Raw genomic sequence first — 15,560 nt, 5'->3', positions numbered from 1 at the left:
TAACACTGATATATCCCACACCCCTCACTGTAACACTGATATATCCCACACCCCTCACTGTAAAACTGATATATCCCACACCCCTCACTGTAAAACTTATATATCCCACACCCCTCACTGTAACACTGATATATCCCACACCCCTCACTGAAACAATGATATATCCCACACCCCTCACTGTAACACTGATATATCCCACACCCCTCACAGTCGCACTAATATATCCCACACCCCTCACTGTTGAACTCATATATCCCACAGCCCTCACTGTAACACTGATATATCCCACACCCCTCACTGTAACTATGATGCATCCCACACCCCTCACTGTAACACTGATATATCCCACACCCCTCACTGTAACACTGATATATCCCACATCCCTCACTGTCACACTGATATATCCCACACCCCTCACTGAAACAATGACACATCCCACACACCTCACTGTAACACTGATATATCCCACACCCCTCACTGTAACAATGATATCTCCCACACCCCTCACTGTCACACTGATATATCCCACACCTCTCACTGGAACACTGATATATCCCACACCCCTCACTGTAACACTGATATATCCCACACCCCTCACTGAAACAATGATATATCCCACACCCCTCAGTGTAAAACTGATATATTCCGCACCCCTCACTGTCACACTGATATATCCCACACCCCTCACTGCAACACTAATCTATCCCACACCCCTCACTGTCACACTGATATATCCCACACCCCAAACTGTAACACTGATATATCCCACACCCCTCACTGCAACACTGATATATCCCACACCCCTCACTGTAACACTGATATATCCCACACCCCTCAGTGTAACACTCTGATATCTCCCACAACCCTCACTGTAACACTCTGACATCTCCCACACCTCTCACTGTATCACTTGATATCTCCCACACCCCTCACTGGAACGCTGATATATCCACACCCCTCACTGCAACACTGATATATCCAACACCCCTCACTGTAACACTGATATTTCCCACACCCCTCACTGTCACACTTATATATCTCACACCCCTCACTGTAACACTGATATTTCCCACACCCCTCACTGTCACACTTATATATCTCACACCCCTCACTGGAACACTCTGATATATCCCAGAACCCTCATTGCAACACCGATGTATCCCACACCCCTCACTGTAACACTCTGATATATCCCACACCCCTCACTGTAACATTGATATATCCCACACCCCTCACTGTAACACTCTGATATATCCCACACCCCTCACTGTAACACTGATATATCCCACACCCCTCACTGCAACACTGATTTATCCCACATCCCTCACTGTAACATTGATATTTCCCACACCCCTCACTGTGACACTGATATATTCCACACCCCTCACTGTAACACTGATATATTCCACACCCCTCACTGTAACACTGATATATTCCGCACCCTCACTGTCGCACTGATATATCCCAGACCCCTCACTGTAACACTGATATATCCCACACCCCAAACTGGAACACTGATATATCCCACACCCCTCACTGCAACACTGATATATCCCACACCCCTCACTGTAACACTGATATATCCCACACCCCTCAGTGTAACACTCTGATATCTCCCACACCCCTCACTGTAACACTCTGATATCTCCCACACCCCTCACTGCAACACTGATATATCCCACACCCCTCACTGTCACACTTATATATCCAACACCCCTCACTGTAACACTGATATTTCCCACACCCCTCACTGTCACACTTATATATCTCACACCCCTCACTGGAACACTCTGATATATCCCAGAACCCTCATTGCAACACCGATGTATCCCACACCCCTCACTGTAGCACTCTGATATATCCCACACCCCTCACTGTAACACTGATATATCCCACACCCCTCACTGTAACACTGATATATCCCACACCCCTCACTGCAACACTGATTTATCCCACATCCCTCACTGTAACATTGCTATATACCACCCCTTTGACTGTAACACTGATATTTCCCACACCCCTCACTGTAACACTGATATTTCCCACACCCCTCACTGTGACACTGATATATTCCACACCCCTCACTGTAACACTGATTTTTTCCACACCCCTCACTGTAACACTGATATATTCCGCACCCTCACTGTCGCACTGATATATCCCAGACCCCTCACTGTAACACTGATATATCCCACACCCCAAACTGGAACACTGATATATCCCACACCCCTCACTGCAACACTGATATATCCCACACCCCTCACTGTAACACTGATATATCCCACACCCCTCAGTGTAACACTCTGATATCTCCCACACCCCTCACTGTAACACTCTGATATCTCCCACACCCCTCACTGCAACACTGATATATCCCACACCCCTCACTGTCACACTTATATATCCAACACCCCTCACTGTAACACTGATATTTCCCACACCCCTCACTGTCACACTTATATATCTCACACCCCTCACTGGAACACTCTGATATATCCCAGAACCCTCATTGCAACACCGATGTATCCCACACCCCTCACTGTAGCACTCTGATATATCCCACACCCCTCACTGTAACACTGATATATCCCACACCCCTCACTGTAACACTGATATATCCCACACCCCTCACTGCAACACTGATTTATCCCACATCCCTCACTGTAACATTGCTATATACCACCCCTTTGACTGTAACACTGATATTTCCCACACCCCTCACTGTAACACTGATATTTCCCACACCCCTCACTGTGACACTGATATATTCCACACCCCTCACTGTAACACTGATTTTTTCCACACCCCTCACTGTAACACTGATATATTCCGCACCCTCACTGTCGCACTGATATATCCCAGACCCCTCACTGTAACACTGATATATCCCACACCCCAAACTGTAACACTGATATATCCCACACCCCTCACTGCAACACTGATATATCCCACACCCCTCACTGCAACACTGATATATCCCACACCCCACACTGCAACACTGATATATCCCACACCCCTCACTGTAACACTCTGACATCTCCCACACCTCTCACTGTATCACTTGATATCTCCCACACCCCTCACTGGAACGCTGATATATCCCACACCCCTCACTGCAACACTGATATATCCAACACCCCTCACTGTAACACTGATATTTCCCACACCCCTCACTGTCACACTTATATATCTCACACCCCTCACTGTAACACACTGATATATCCCACCCCCCTCACTGTTGGACTGATATATCCCACACCCCTCACTGTGATACTGATATATCCCTTACGCCTCACTGTGACACTGTTATATCCCACACCCCTCACTGTAACACTGATATATCCCAGACCCCTCACTGTGACACTGATATATCCCACACCCCTCGCTGTAACACTGATGTATCCCACACCCCTCATTGCAACACCGATGTATCCCACACCCCTCACTGTAGCACTCTGATATATCCCACACCCCTCACTGTAACACTGATATATCCCACACTCCTCACTGCAAAACTGATTTATCCCACATCCCTCACTGTAACATTGCTATATACCACCCCTTTGACTGTAACACTGATATTTCCCACACCCCTCACTGTAACAGATATTTCCCACACCCCTCACTGTGACACTGATATATTCCACACCCCTCACTGTAACACTGATATATTCCACACCCCTCACTGGAACACTGATATATCCCACACCCCTCACTGTAACACTGATATATCCCACACCCCTCACTGTAACACTGATATATCCCACACCCCAAACTGTAACACTGATATATCCCACACCCCTCACTGTAACACTTATATATCCCACACCCCTCAGTGTAACACTCTGATATCTCCCACACCCCTCACTGTAACACTCTGATATCTCCCACACCCCTCACTGCAACACTGATATATCCAACACCCCTCACTGTAACACTGATATTTCCCACACCCCTCACTGTCACACTTATATATCTCACACCCCTCACTGTAACACACTGATATATCCCACCCCCCTCACTGTTGGACTGATATATCCCACACCCCTCACTGTGATACTGATATATTCCTTACGCCTCACTGTGACACTGTTATATCCCACACCCCTCACTGTAACACTGATATATCCCAGACCCCTCACTATGACACTGATAGATCCCGCACCCCTCACTGTGACACTGATATATCCCAGACCCCTCACTGTGACACTGATTTTTTCCCACACCCCTCACTGTTGCACTCATATATCCCACACCCCTCACTTTAACACTGATATATCCCACACCCCTCACTGTAACTATGATGCATCCCACACCCCTCACTGGAACACTGAAATATCCCACACCCCTCACTGTTACACTTTGATATATCCCACACCCCACACTGAGACACTGATATATCCCACACCCCACACTGAGACACTGATATATCACACACCCCTCACTGTAACACTGAAATATCCCACACCCCTCACTGCAACACTGATATATCCCACACCCCTCACTGGAACACTGATTTATCCCACACCCTTCACTGCAACACTGATTTATCCCACACCCCTCACTGTCACACTGATATATCCCACACCCCTCACTGTAACACTCTGATATCTCCCACACCCCTCACTGTAACACTCTGATATCTCCCACACCCCTCACTGCAACACTGATATATCCCACACCCCTCACTGTAACACTGATATATCCCACACCCCTCAGTGTAACACTGATATCTCCCACACCCCTCACTGTAACACTCTGATATCTCCCACACCCCTCACTGTAACACTCTGATATCTCCCACACCCCTCACTGCAGCACTGATATATCCAACACCCCTCACTGTGACACTGTTATATCCCACACCTCTCACTGTAACACTAATATATCCCACACCCCTCACTGAGACACTGATATATCCCACAACCCACACTGAGACACTGATATATCCCACACCCCTCACTGTAACACTGATTTATCCCACACCCCTCACTGAGACACTGATATATCCCACAACCCACACTGAGACACTGATATATCCCACACCCCTCACTGCAACACTGATATATCCCTCACCCATCATTGTAACACTGATATATCCCACACCCCTCACTGTAACACTGATGTATCCCACATCCCTCACTGCAACACTGATATATCCCACACCCCTCACTGTAACACTGATTTATCCCACACCCCTCACTGTAACACTGCTATATCCCACACCCCTCACTGGAACACTGATATATCCCACACCCCTCACTGCAACACTGATATATCCCTCACCCATCATTGTAACACTGATATATCCCACACCCCTCACTGTAACACTGATGTATCCCACATCCCTCACTGCAACACTGATATATCCCACACCCCTCACTGTAGCACTGATTTATCCCACACCCCTCACTGTAACACTGATATATCCCTCACCCATCATTGTAACACTGATATATCCCACACCCCTCACTGTAACACTGATGTATCCCACATCCCTCACTGCAACACTGATATATCCCACACCCCTCACTGTAGCACTGATTTATCCCACACCCCTCACTGTAACACTGATATATCCCTCACCCATCATTGTAACACTGATATATCCCACACCCCTCACTGTAACACTGATTTATCCCACACCCCTCACTGTAACACTGATATATCCCACACCCCTCACTGTAACACTGATATATCCCACACCCCTCACTGTCACACTGATATATCCCACACCCCTCACTGTCACACTGCTATATCCCACACCCCCTCACTGTAACACTGCTATATCCCACACCCCTCACTGTAAAACTGATAAGTCCCGCACCCCTCACTGGAACATTGCTATATACCACCCCCCTGACTGTAACAATGATGTATCCCACACCCCTCGCTGTCACACTGATATATCCCACACGCCTCACTGTATCACTGATATATCCCACACCCCTCACTGTAACACTGTGATATATCACACACCCCTCACTGAGACACTGATATATCCCACACCCCTCTCTGTAACACTGAGATATCCCACACCCCTCTCTGTAACACTGTGATATCCCACACCCCTCTCTGTAACACTGAGATATCCCACACCCCTCTCTGTAACACTGAGATATCCCACACCCTGCACTGTAACACTGAGATATCCCACACCCCGCACTGTAACACTGATATATCCCACACCCCTCACTGGAACACTGATATTTCCCACAACCCTCACTGGAACACTGATATATCCCACACCCCTCACCGTAACACTAATATATCCCACACCCCTCACTGCAACACTGATATATCCCACACCCCTTACTGGAACACTGATATATCCCACACCCCTCACCGTAACACTAATATATCCCACACCCCTCACTGCAACACTGATATATCCCACACCCCTCACTGTAGCACTGATATATCCCACACCCCTCACTGTAGCACTGATATATCCCACACCCCTCACTGGAACACTGATATATCCCACACCCCTCACTGGAACACTGATATATCCCACACCACTTACTGGAACACTGATATATCCCACACCCCTCACTGTAACACTCTGATATATCCCACATCCCTCACTGTAACACTGATATATCCCACACCCCTCACTGTAGCACTAATATATCCCACACCCCTCACTGTTGCACTCATATATCCCACACCCCTCACTGTAACACTGATATATCCCACACCCCTCACTGTAACTATGATGCATCCCACACCCCTCACTGCAACACTGATATATCCCACACCCCTCACTGCAACACTGATATATCCCACACCCCTCACTGCAACACTGATATATCCCACACCCCTCACTGTAACACTGATATATCCCACACCCCTCACTGTAACACTGATATATCCCACACCCCTCACTGTAACAGATATATCCCACACCCCTCACTGTAACACTGATATATCCCACACCCCTCACTGTAACACTCTGATATATCCCACACCCCACACTGAGACACTGATATATCCCACACCCATCATTGTAACACTGATAGATCCCACACCCCTCACGGTAACACTGCTATATTCCACACCCCTCACTGCAAAACCGATATATCCCGCACCCCTCACTGTTACATTGCTATCTACCACCCCCCTCACTGTAACAATGATGTATCCCACACCCCTCACTGTAACACTGATATATCCCACACCCCTCTTTGTAACACTGAGATATCCCACACCCCGCACTGTAACACTGACATATCCCACTCCCCTCACTGTCTCACTGATATATCCCACACCCCTCACTGTCACACTGATATGTCCCACACCCCTCACTGTAACACTGATATTTCTCACACCCCTCACTGCAACACTAATATATCCCACACCCCTCACTGTAACAATGATGTATCCCACATCCCTCACTGTCACACTGATATATCCCTCACCCCTCACTGGAACACTGATATATCCCAATCCCTCACTGTAACACTCTGATATATCCCACACCCCTCACTGTAACACTGAAATATCCCACACCCCTCACTGTCGCACTAATATATCCCACACCCCTCACTGTTGCACTCATATATCCCACACCCCTCACTGTAACACTCTGATATATCCCACAACCCTCACTGTAACACTCTGATAAATCCCACACCCCTCACTGTAACACTGATATATCCCACACCCCTCACTGTAACACTCTGATATATCCCACACCCCTCACTGTAACACTCTGATATATCCCACACCCCTCACTGTAACACTGATATATCCCACACCCCTCACTGTCACACTGATTTATCCCACACCCCTCACTGCAACACTGATTTATCCCACACCCCTCACTGCAACACTGATTTATCCCACACCCCTCACTGCAACACTGATTTATCCCACGCCCCTCACTGTAACAATGATATATCCCACACCCCTCACTGTAACACTGACATATCCCACACCCCTCACTGTTACACTGATATATCCCACGCCCCTCACTGTAACACTGATATATCCCACGCCCCTCACTGTAACACTGATATATCCCACACCCCTCACTGTAACACTCTGATGAACTAATGTAGTACTGCCCTCTTTCAGGGGACGTCTTTCAGAAGGGATGTTTGCTGCGGTCCTGTTGTTTTGTTCTGGGAGGATCCATGAGTGAAGTAACCTGTCCTCCTGATTTATCTCTTTGACTCCTGCTATCAGTGTCTTGTCAGTGCAGGAGTAGGCCGTTCAGCCCCCCTCGAGTCTGTTGCACAGGAATTGTGGGAGACGCATTCAGCCCCGCCCGCGAGCATGTTATACCCTTTGAATCTTCGAAACTGCAGGGGGTCGAAGCCGCGTTCCAGTAACCTGTCCTCGTCCTTTAACACTTTCATCTCCGGTGTCTCTCTGGTGCCCGTGCCCGGCTTCCCTTCCCCCCCAGCCCTCAACTGCTCCAGTGCTGAGATCGAGCGCACGGGTGGTGGGGGTTTGTGGGTGGCGGTGGAAACTAGGCACGGAGTCGGATTGGGTCAGCGGCGATGCCTTGTTCCCCGGCCGAGTATCCACCTGCGGCAGTTGCCTGAGTCTGTCCGAGATGTTGGCGTTGAGGTTGGGGGGCAGGGTGGTGGGTGGTTTGGGCAGCAGGACTGTTCACAGCCGACTGACTCGGTTTCTCTTTTTTTCCCCCCCAACCAGGAAGACCCGCTTTTCTTCTTTCCCGGATTATCTTGTGATCCAGATCAAAAAATTCACCTTTGGACTGGACTGGGTGCCAAAGAAATTGGGTGAGAACTCTGGAGGTGAAAGCTGGGGTAGTGGGGGAGGGGGAGTGCTGGGGCATGATGTCATGGCGGAGAGCGGATAGGGTCGACGGCGGGGGGGAGGGTGGGGGGTGCCACTGAGAAGGTAGGTCGGTCTCTCCGTCCGCTCCCCTCCCTTCACCGTCTCTCCCCTTCTTGCCTTGCAGACGTCTCGATCGAGATGCCGGATGAGCTGGACATCTCCCACCTGCGAGGAAGCGGCCTGCAGCCCGGGGAGGAGGAGCTGCCGGACATCGCGCCCCCCCTGGTCACGCCGGACGAGACGAAAGGTAGCCTTGGTTTCTGTGGCAACGACGATGACGATTCCTTCTGCTCCGCGCTCTTGTCCTCACCGACATGTTAGTGTGCTTTTTTTTTCTCCTGTCTTTCAACTTCTGTTGTTTCTGCGCCTCGCACTAGCTCTCCCTCCCTCCCCGGCAACTGCGCCCACTCTCCTCGGCCTGTGCTGTTTGGTGGTTGTCGGGGGGCATGGCGGGGAAGTGAGATAGTGGAGGCCCTGCTCTTGGCCTCTGTTCCCTGACATGGGGCGGAAGCAATGTGGGGGACAGTCGGGGTTGGAGGGCTCCAATTGAGGATCGGGCGGTGCCCCTGTCTCTGGTAGAGTGGCAGACTTCCGTAACTGCTGGAGGGGGTGTGTTGGGGGATTGCGGGGGTGGTTGGCGCCGCAGGGAGTGAATCGGAGAGCGAGTGGTGGCGTACGTGTGTGAAGGCGGGGTTGTGTGCGTGTGTCTGAGAGAGACAACTTGAAGTGGTTCCGGGGCCCGGGGGAATTTGCTGTCGACCGGGATACGCACAGTTGGCCCAACAGAGCTCTGGTGAACTGGGCTCGTCGGAGTTGGGGGTGGTGTTAGAATCTGGGATTGTGCGCAGCATTGCCTCCAGTTAAGAATCCTTCCCTATTGACCCCTCCCCCGCCACATCCTGCTGTGTCTAGCCGTCCACGCTGCCTGCCTTCCCACCTGCAGTCACCCCTTCACATCGCTGCCTTCCGCCACCCATGTCCTCCTGGCCCCCTCCTCATCCAGCCCCGTCTGTCTTCCCCGCCCCTTTCCCCCATCCCCTCTCCCCGATGGATTAATCCCCCTGTTTCTTCGGCTGCTTCTCTCTCTCTTGCAGTTCCATTGATGGGAGGGTGAATGACTGGGCGGGAGGGTGAATGACTGGGCGGGTGGGGTGGGGGCAGCTTGCGATTGGGCGTGTGTGGGGTGAGTGGCAGGGTGTTTATTGTGCATTGAGCGGGGATTCACTCGAGCCCGTGTCGTCGGGAGCAGACGGAAGCGGCAGCCGGTTGGCTTGGGAGGCGCGTGCTTGCAGTGTGTTTCGCTGTAAATAAAGCTGGGGAAAGTGTGCAAAGATTGGCTCCGGTTCTGTCCTTCGCCACCTGGCTTTCTGGGGGTAGAAGTATGGGGGGTGGGGGGGGCGGTGGCGTGGTTTGTGGGCTGAGTGACTGGGGCTAGGCACTGTCTCTCTCTCTGTCTCTCTTTTTTTTCTGTCTCACTCTGTCTGTCTGTCTCTCACTCTCACTCTGTGTCTGTGCCACCAGCGCCGGTACTGGACGAGTCAGTGTTGAACCAGCTGGCAGAGATGGGCTTCCCCCTGGAGGCTTGCCGGAAGGCCGTGTACCACACCGGAAACAGCGGTGTGGAGGCTGCCATGAAGTGGGTGATGTCTCACATGGATGACCCAGGTACAAGGGTGAGGAGGGTGGGAAAGTCAGGGGTGAGGGGGGAGGCTGCGAGGTGGCCGGAGGGGACACTGAAGGAGGCGGGGGGTGGGGGAGGTGCTTACTGGAGGGGGTACGAGGGTGGAGGGCGGGTGACGGCGGAGGGAAATGGAGGGGAGGGGGTGGAGTGTCTAATCGGGCGGAGGTTTGAGTTGCCAAAGCCGGGGACTGTTGCAGAGGACAGGCTGACTAGGTGGGGATTAAGGGAGCGATGATGGGGGGTGGGGAGCCCCTTGCTGCCGATGGCTGTACGGAATGAGTGGGCCTCTCTCCCGTAGACCAGTGTCTGGGCCGAGTCTCTGTTTCCCTTGCTGGTCTCTCAGTGGCATTGCTCCATCCTGGCAATTAACCCCCTCTCTCTCTCTCTCTCTCTCTCTTTTTCTGTCTCTCTCTCTTTCTCTCGTTGCTCGCCAGATTTCGCCAACCCGTTGGTGCTGCCCTGCTCCAGCAGCCCTGGCTCCGCCGTCATCATGACTGACCCACCGTCGGAGGACAGCATTGCCACCATCCTCTCGATGGGCTTCTCTCGTGAACAGGCTACCCGGGCTCTCAAGGCGACGGTGAGGGTGCAGTTCCTGAGACTGGGGATTGTTCGGGGTGCGGCAGGGAGGGGGGGGTTTGCTTTTTTGTTGATGGTTTTGCGTGCATGTCTCACGGAGAGCCCCTCTGTCCCCGTCTCTCTTTTTTCAGAGTAACAGCCTGGAGCGGGCCGTCGACTGGATATTCAGCCGCATCGACGACCTCGAGGCGGAGGCAGCGATGGATTTATCCGAGGGGCGTTCTGCAGCCGAGTCCCTCTCCGAATCGGTCCCCCCCGGTCCCAAAGTCCGGGACGGCCCCGGGAGTAAGTAGCAGTTTTCCGCTCGTCGCAGCTGAGCAGCAAAAAGCCCCTCTCTTGCCTCACCCCGTAACCGGCCCCAAAGGCGTCTGTCCAGCGACCCCTGTGTTAGGGAGGTAGGGGGGGGCGAGGTGAATCAGCCCGGGGTTCCTGCTCCTGATCCCTGTCCGGTGACCCCTGGGTTAGGGGTGGAGGGGTGAATCAGCCCGGGTTCCTTATCCTGATGGCCCTTTCATCTCTCTGTTCGTCTTTCTGCCTCTTTCTCATGCGTCCTCTGTGTGTAAGTGTTTCTCTCTGTATCGTCGGCCATTTCTCTCTCCTATGCCCGCCCACTCTCTTCTGCCTGTCCCCCTTTGGGGCACTCCTCCCCAGCCACCCCCCCCCCCCCCCTCCCCCGCCTTGCTCACAGGCTGTGGCGGGCACCCTCCCTGTCTCGGCCAGGTACCCTCGTCCCATATCACCTGCTCTTGCCCAACACCCGCCGGTTCCCACACGCTCTCACTGTTTGCCTTCTCCCTGCAGAGTACCAGCTCTTCGCCTTCATTAGTCACATGGGGACATCTACAATGTGCGGTCACTACGTGTGTCACATAAAGAAGGAGGGCCGGTGAGTGCTGGGGACGGGGCTCTGGGGCTTTGAAATACGGGTCGCTGTCTCTCTCCATTCCATCTGCTCTTTCGACATTCTCTCTCTCTCTCTCTCTCTCTCTCTGACATCTGACATGTGGGAGTGTTTCAAACGTCAGCTGATTAGAATCCAGGACCAGCATGTTCCTGTGAGGAAGAAAGGCAAGTTTCGGGAAGCTTGGATAACATGGGATATTGTGAGCCTAGTCCAAAAGAAAAAGGAAGCATTTGTAAGGGCTGGAAGGCTAGGAACAGACGAAGCACTTGAGGAATGTAAAGACAATAGGAAGGAACTTGAGCAAGGAGTTAGGAGGGCTAAAAGGGGTCATGAAAAGTCATTGGCAAACAGGATTAAGGAAAATCCCAAGGCTTTTTTATACGTATATAAAGAGCAAGAGGGTAACCAGGGAAAGGGTTGGCCCACTCAAGGACAGAGGAGGGAATCTATGCGTGGAGCCAGAGGAAATGGGCGAGGTGCTAAATGAGTACTTTGTATCAGTATTCACCAAGGAGAAGGACTTGGTGGATGATGAGCCTAGGGAAGGGAGTGCAGATAGACTCAGTCATCTCATTATCAAAAAGGAGGAGGTGTTGGGTGTCTTGCAAAGCATTAAGGTAGATAAGTCCCCAGGGCCTGATGGGATCTACCCCAGAATACTGAGGGAGGCAAGGGAAGAAATTGCTGGGGCCTTGACAGAAATCTTTGCATCTTCATTGGCTACAGGTGAGGTCCCAGAGGACTGGAGAATAGCCAATGTTGTTCCTTTGTTTAAGAAGGGTGGCAAGGATAATCCAGGAAATTATAGGCCGGTGAGATTTACATCAGCGGTAGGGAAACTATTGAGAGGATTCTTCGGGACGGGATTTACTCCCATTTGGAAACAAACGAACTTATTAGCGAGAGACAGCATGGTTTTGTGAAGGGGAGGTCGTGTCTTACTAATTTGATCGAGTTTTTTGAGGAAGTGACGAAGATGATTGATGAAGGAAGGGCGGTGGATGTTATCTATATGGACTTTAGTAAAGCCTTTGACAAGGTCCTGCATGGCAGACTGATACAAAAGGTGAAGTCACACGGGATCAGAGGTGAGCTAGCAAGATGGATACAGAACTGCCTCGGTCATAGAAGACAGAGGGTATCAGTGGAAGGGTGCTTTTCTGAATGGAGGGCTGTGACTAGTGGTGTTCCGCAGGGATCAGTGCTGGGACCTTTGCTGTTTGGAGTATATATAAATGATTTGGAGGAAAATGTAGCTGGTCTGATTAGTAAGTTTGCGGATGACACAAAGGTTGGTGGAGTTGCGGACAATGGTGAGGATTGTCAGATGATACAGCAGGATATAGATCGGTTGGAGACTTGGGCGAAGAAATGGCAGATGGAGTTTAATTCGGACAAATGTGAGGTAATGCATTTTGGAAGGTCTAATACAGGTGGGAAGTATACAGTAAATGGCAGAACCCTTAGGAGTATTGACAGGCAGAGAGATCTGGGCGTACAGGTCCACAGGTTACTGAAAGTGGCAACGCACGTGGATGAGGTAGTCAAGAAGGCATACGGCATGCTTGCCTTCATCGGTCGGGGCATAGAGTATAACAATTGGCAAGTCATGCTGCAGCTGTACAGAACCTTAGTTAGGCCACACTTAGAATATTGCGTGCAATTCTGGTCGCCACACTACCAGAAGGACGTGGAGGCTTTGGAGAGGGTACAGAGGAGGTTGACCAGGATGTCTGGAGGGCATTAGCTATGAGGAGAGGTTGGAAACACTCGGATTGTTTTCACTGGAACGACGGAGGTGGAGGGGCGACATGATTGAGGTGGTGGAAGCAGATACGATAGCGACGTTTAAGAGACATCTTGACAAATACATGAATAGGAAGGGAATAGAGGGATATGGGCCACGGAAGTGCAGAAGGTGTTAGTTTAGGCAGGCATCAAGATCGGCGCAGGCTTGGAAGGCCGAATGGCCCGTTCCTGTGCTGTACTGTTCTTTGTTCTTTGTTCTCTCTCTCTCTCTCTGTCTCTGACTCTCTCTCTCTCGCTGTCTCTTTCTCTCTGTCTGTCTCTCTCTCTCTCTGACTCTCTCTCTCTCTCTGACTCTCTCTCTCTCTCTGACTCTCTCTCTCTCTCTGACTCTCTCTCTCTCTCTGACTCTCTCTCTCTCTGACTCTCTCTCTCTCTGACTTTCTCTCTCGCTGTCTCTCTCTCTCTCGCTGTCTCTCTCTCTCTCGCTGTCTCTCTCTCTCTCGCTGTCTCTCTCTCTCTCTCTCTCTCTCACTCTCTCGCTGTCTCTCTCTGTCTCTGACTCTCTCTCTGTCTCTGACTCTCTCTCTGTCTCTGACTCTCTCTCTGTCTCTGACTCTCTCTCTGTCTCTGACTCTCTCTCCGTCTCTGACTCTCTCTCCGTCTCGCTGTCTCTCTCTGTGTCTCTCTCTCTGTGTCTCTCTCTCTGTGTCTCTCTCTCTGTGTCTCTCTCTCTCGCTCTGACTCTCGCTCTGGCTCTCGCTCTGGCTCCCGCTCTCGCTCTGGCTCCCGCTCTCGCTCTGGCTCCCGCTCTCGCTCTGGCTCCCGCTCTCGCTCTGGCTCCCGCTCTCGCTCTGGCTCTCGCTCTGGCTCTCGCTCTGGCTCCCGCTCTCGCTCTGGCTCTCGCTCTGGCTCTCGCTCCGGCTCCCGCTCTCGCTCCGCTCCCTCGCTCCGCTCCGCTCTCGCTCCGCTCCGCTCTCGCTCCGGCTCCCGCTCTCGCTCCGGCTCCCGCTCTCGCTCCGGCTCCCGCTCTCGCTCCGGCTCCCGCTCTCGCTCCGGCTCCCGCTCTCGCTCCGGCTCCCGCTCTCGCTCCGGCTCCGCTCTCGCTCGGCTCCGCTCTCGCTCCGGCTCCCGCTCTCGCTCTGGCTCTCGCTCTGGCTCTCGCTCTGGCTCTCGCTCTGGCTCCCGCTCTGGCTCCCGCTCTGGCTCCCGCTCTGGCTCCCGCTCTGGCTCCCGCTCTGGCTCCCGCTCTGGCTCCCGCTCTGGCTCCCGCTCTGGCTCCCGCTCTGGCTCCCGCTCTGGCTCCCGCTCTGGCTCTGGCTCTCGCTCTGGCTCTCGCTCTGGCTCTCGCTCCCGCTCTCGCTCTGGCTCCCGCTCTCGCTCTGGCTCCCGCTCTCGCTCTGGCTCCCGCTCTCGCTCTGGCTCCCGCTCTCGCTCTGGCTCCGGTTCTGGCTCTCGCTCCGGCTCCGGCTCTCGCTCCGGCTCCGGCTCTCGCTCCGGCTCCGGCTCTGGCTCCCGCTCTCGCTCTGGCTCCCGCTCTCGCTCTGGCTCCCGCTCTCGCTCTGGCTCCCGCTCTCGCTCTGGCTCCCGCTCTCGCTCTGGCTCCCGCTCTCGCTCTGGCTCCCGCTCTCGCTCTGGCTCCCGCTCTCGCTCTGGCTCCCGCTCTCGCTCTGGCTCCCGCTCTCGCTCTGGCTCCCGCTCTCGCTCTGGCTCCCGCTCTCGCTCTGGCTCCCGCTCTCGCTCTGGCTCCCGCTCTCGCTCTGGCTCCCGCTCTCGCTCTGGCTCCCGCTCTCGCTCTGGCTCCCGCTCTCGCTCTGGCTCCCGCTCTCGCTCTGGCTA

General features: G+C 52.6%; 1 protein-coding gene and 1 pseudogene across 1 annotated transcript in view; both read left to right on the top strand.

The window, feature by feature from the left end:
- Nucleotides 1–11,984, top strand: part of LOC137361950 (ubiquitin carboxyl-terminal hydrolase 5-like) — a 214,514-nt gene extending 202,530 nt beyond the window's left edge. Inside the window, exons 7-12 of the mRNA XM_068026540.1 lie at nucleotides 8,665–8,753; nucleotides 8,936–9,127; nucleotides 10,333–10,476; nucleotides 10,927–11,072; nucleotides 11,203–11,356; nucleotides 11,873–11,984. Of these exons, the coding sequence (XP_067882641.1) occupies nucleotides 8,665–8,753; nucleotides 8,936–9,127; nucleotides 10,333–10,476; nucleotides 10,927–11,072; nucleotides 11,203–11,356; nucleotides 11,873–11,961 (814 nt within the window). The 3' untranslated portion in view covers nucleotides 11,962–11,984. The remainder of the gene's footprint in view (nucleotides 1–8,664; nucleotides 8,754–8,935; nucleotides 9,128–10,332; nucleotides 10,477–10,926; nucleotides 11,073–11,202; nucleotides 11,357–11,872) is intronic.
- A 3,034-nt stretch (nucleotides 11,985–15,018) lies between these two features.
- Nucleotides 15,019–15,550, top strand: LOC137361936 (serine/arginine-rich splicing factor 4 pseudogene; annotated as a pseudogene).
- Nucleotides 15,551–15,560: the final 10 nt, after the last annotated feature.

This window comes from Heterodontus francisci, unplaced genomic scaffold (genome assembly GCF_036365525.1).
Source record: "Heterodontus francisci isolate sHetFra1 unplaced genomic scaffold, sHetFra1.hap1 HAP1_SCAFFOLD_323, whole genome shotgun sequence".
In the NCBI taxonomy this organism is placed as follows: Eukaryota; Metazoa; Chordata; class Chondrichthyes; order Heterodontiformes; family Heterodontidae; genus Heterodontus; species Heterodontus francisci.
This window is presented reverse-complemented; position numbering and strand designations above follow the sequence as displayed.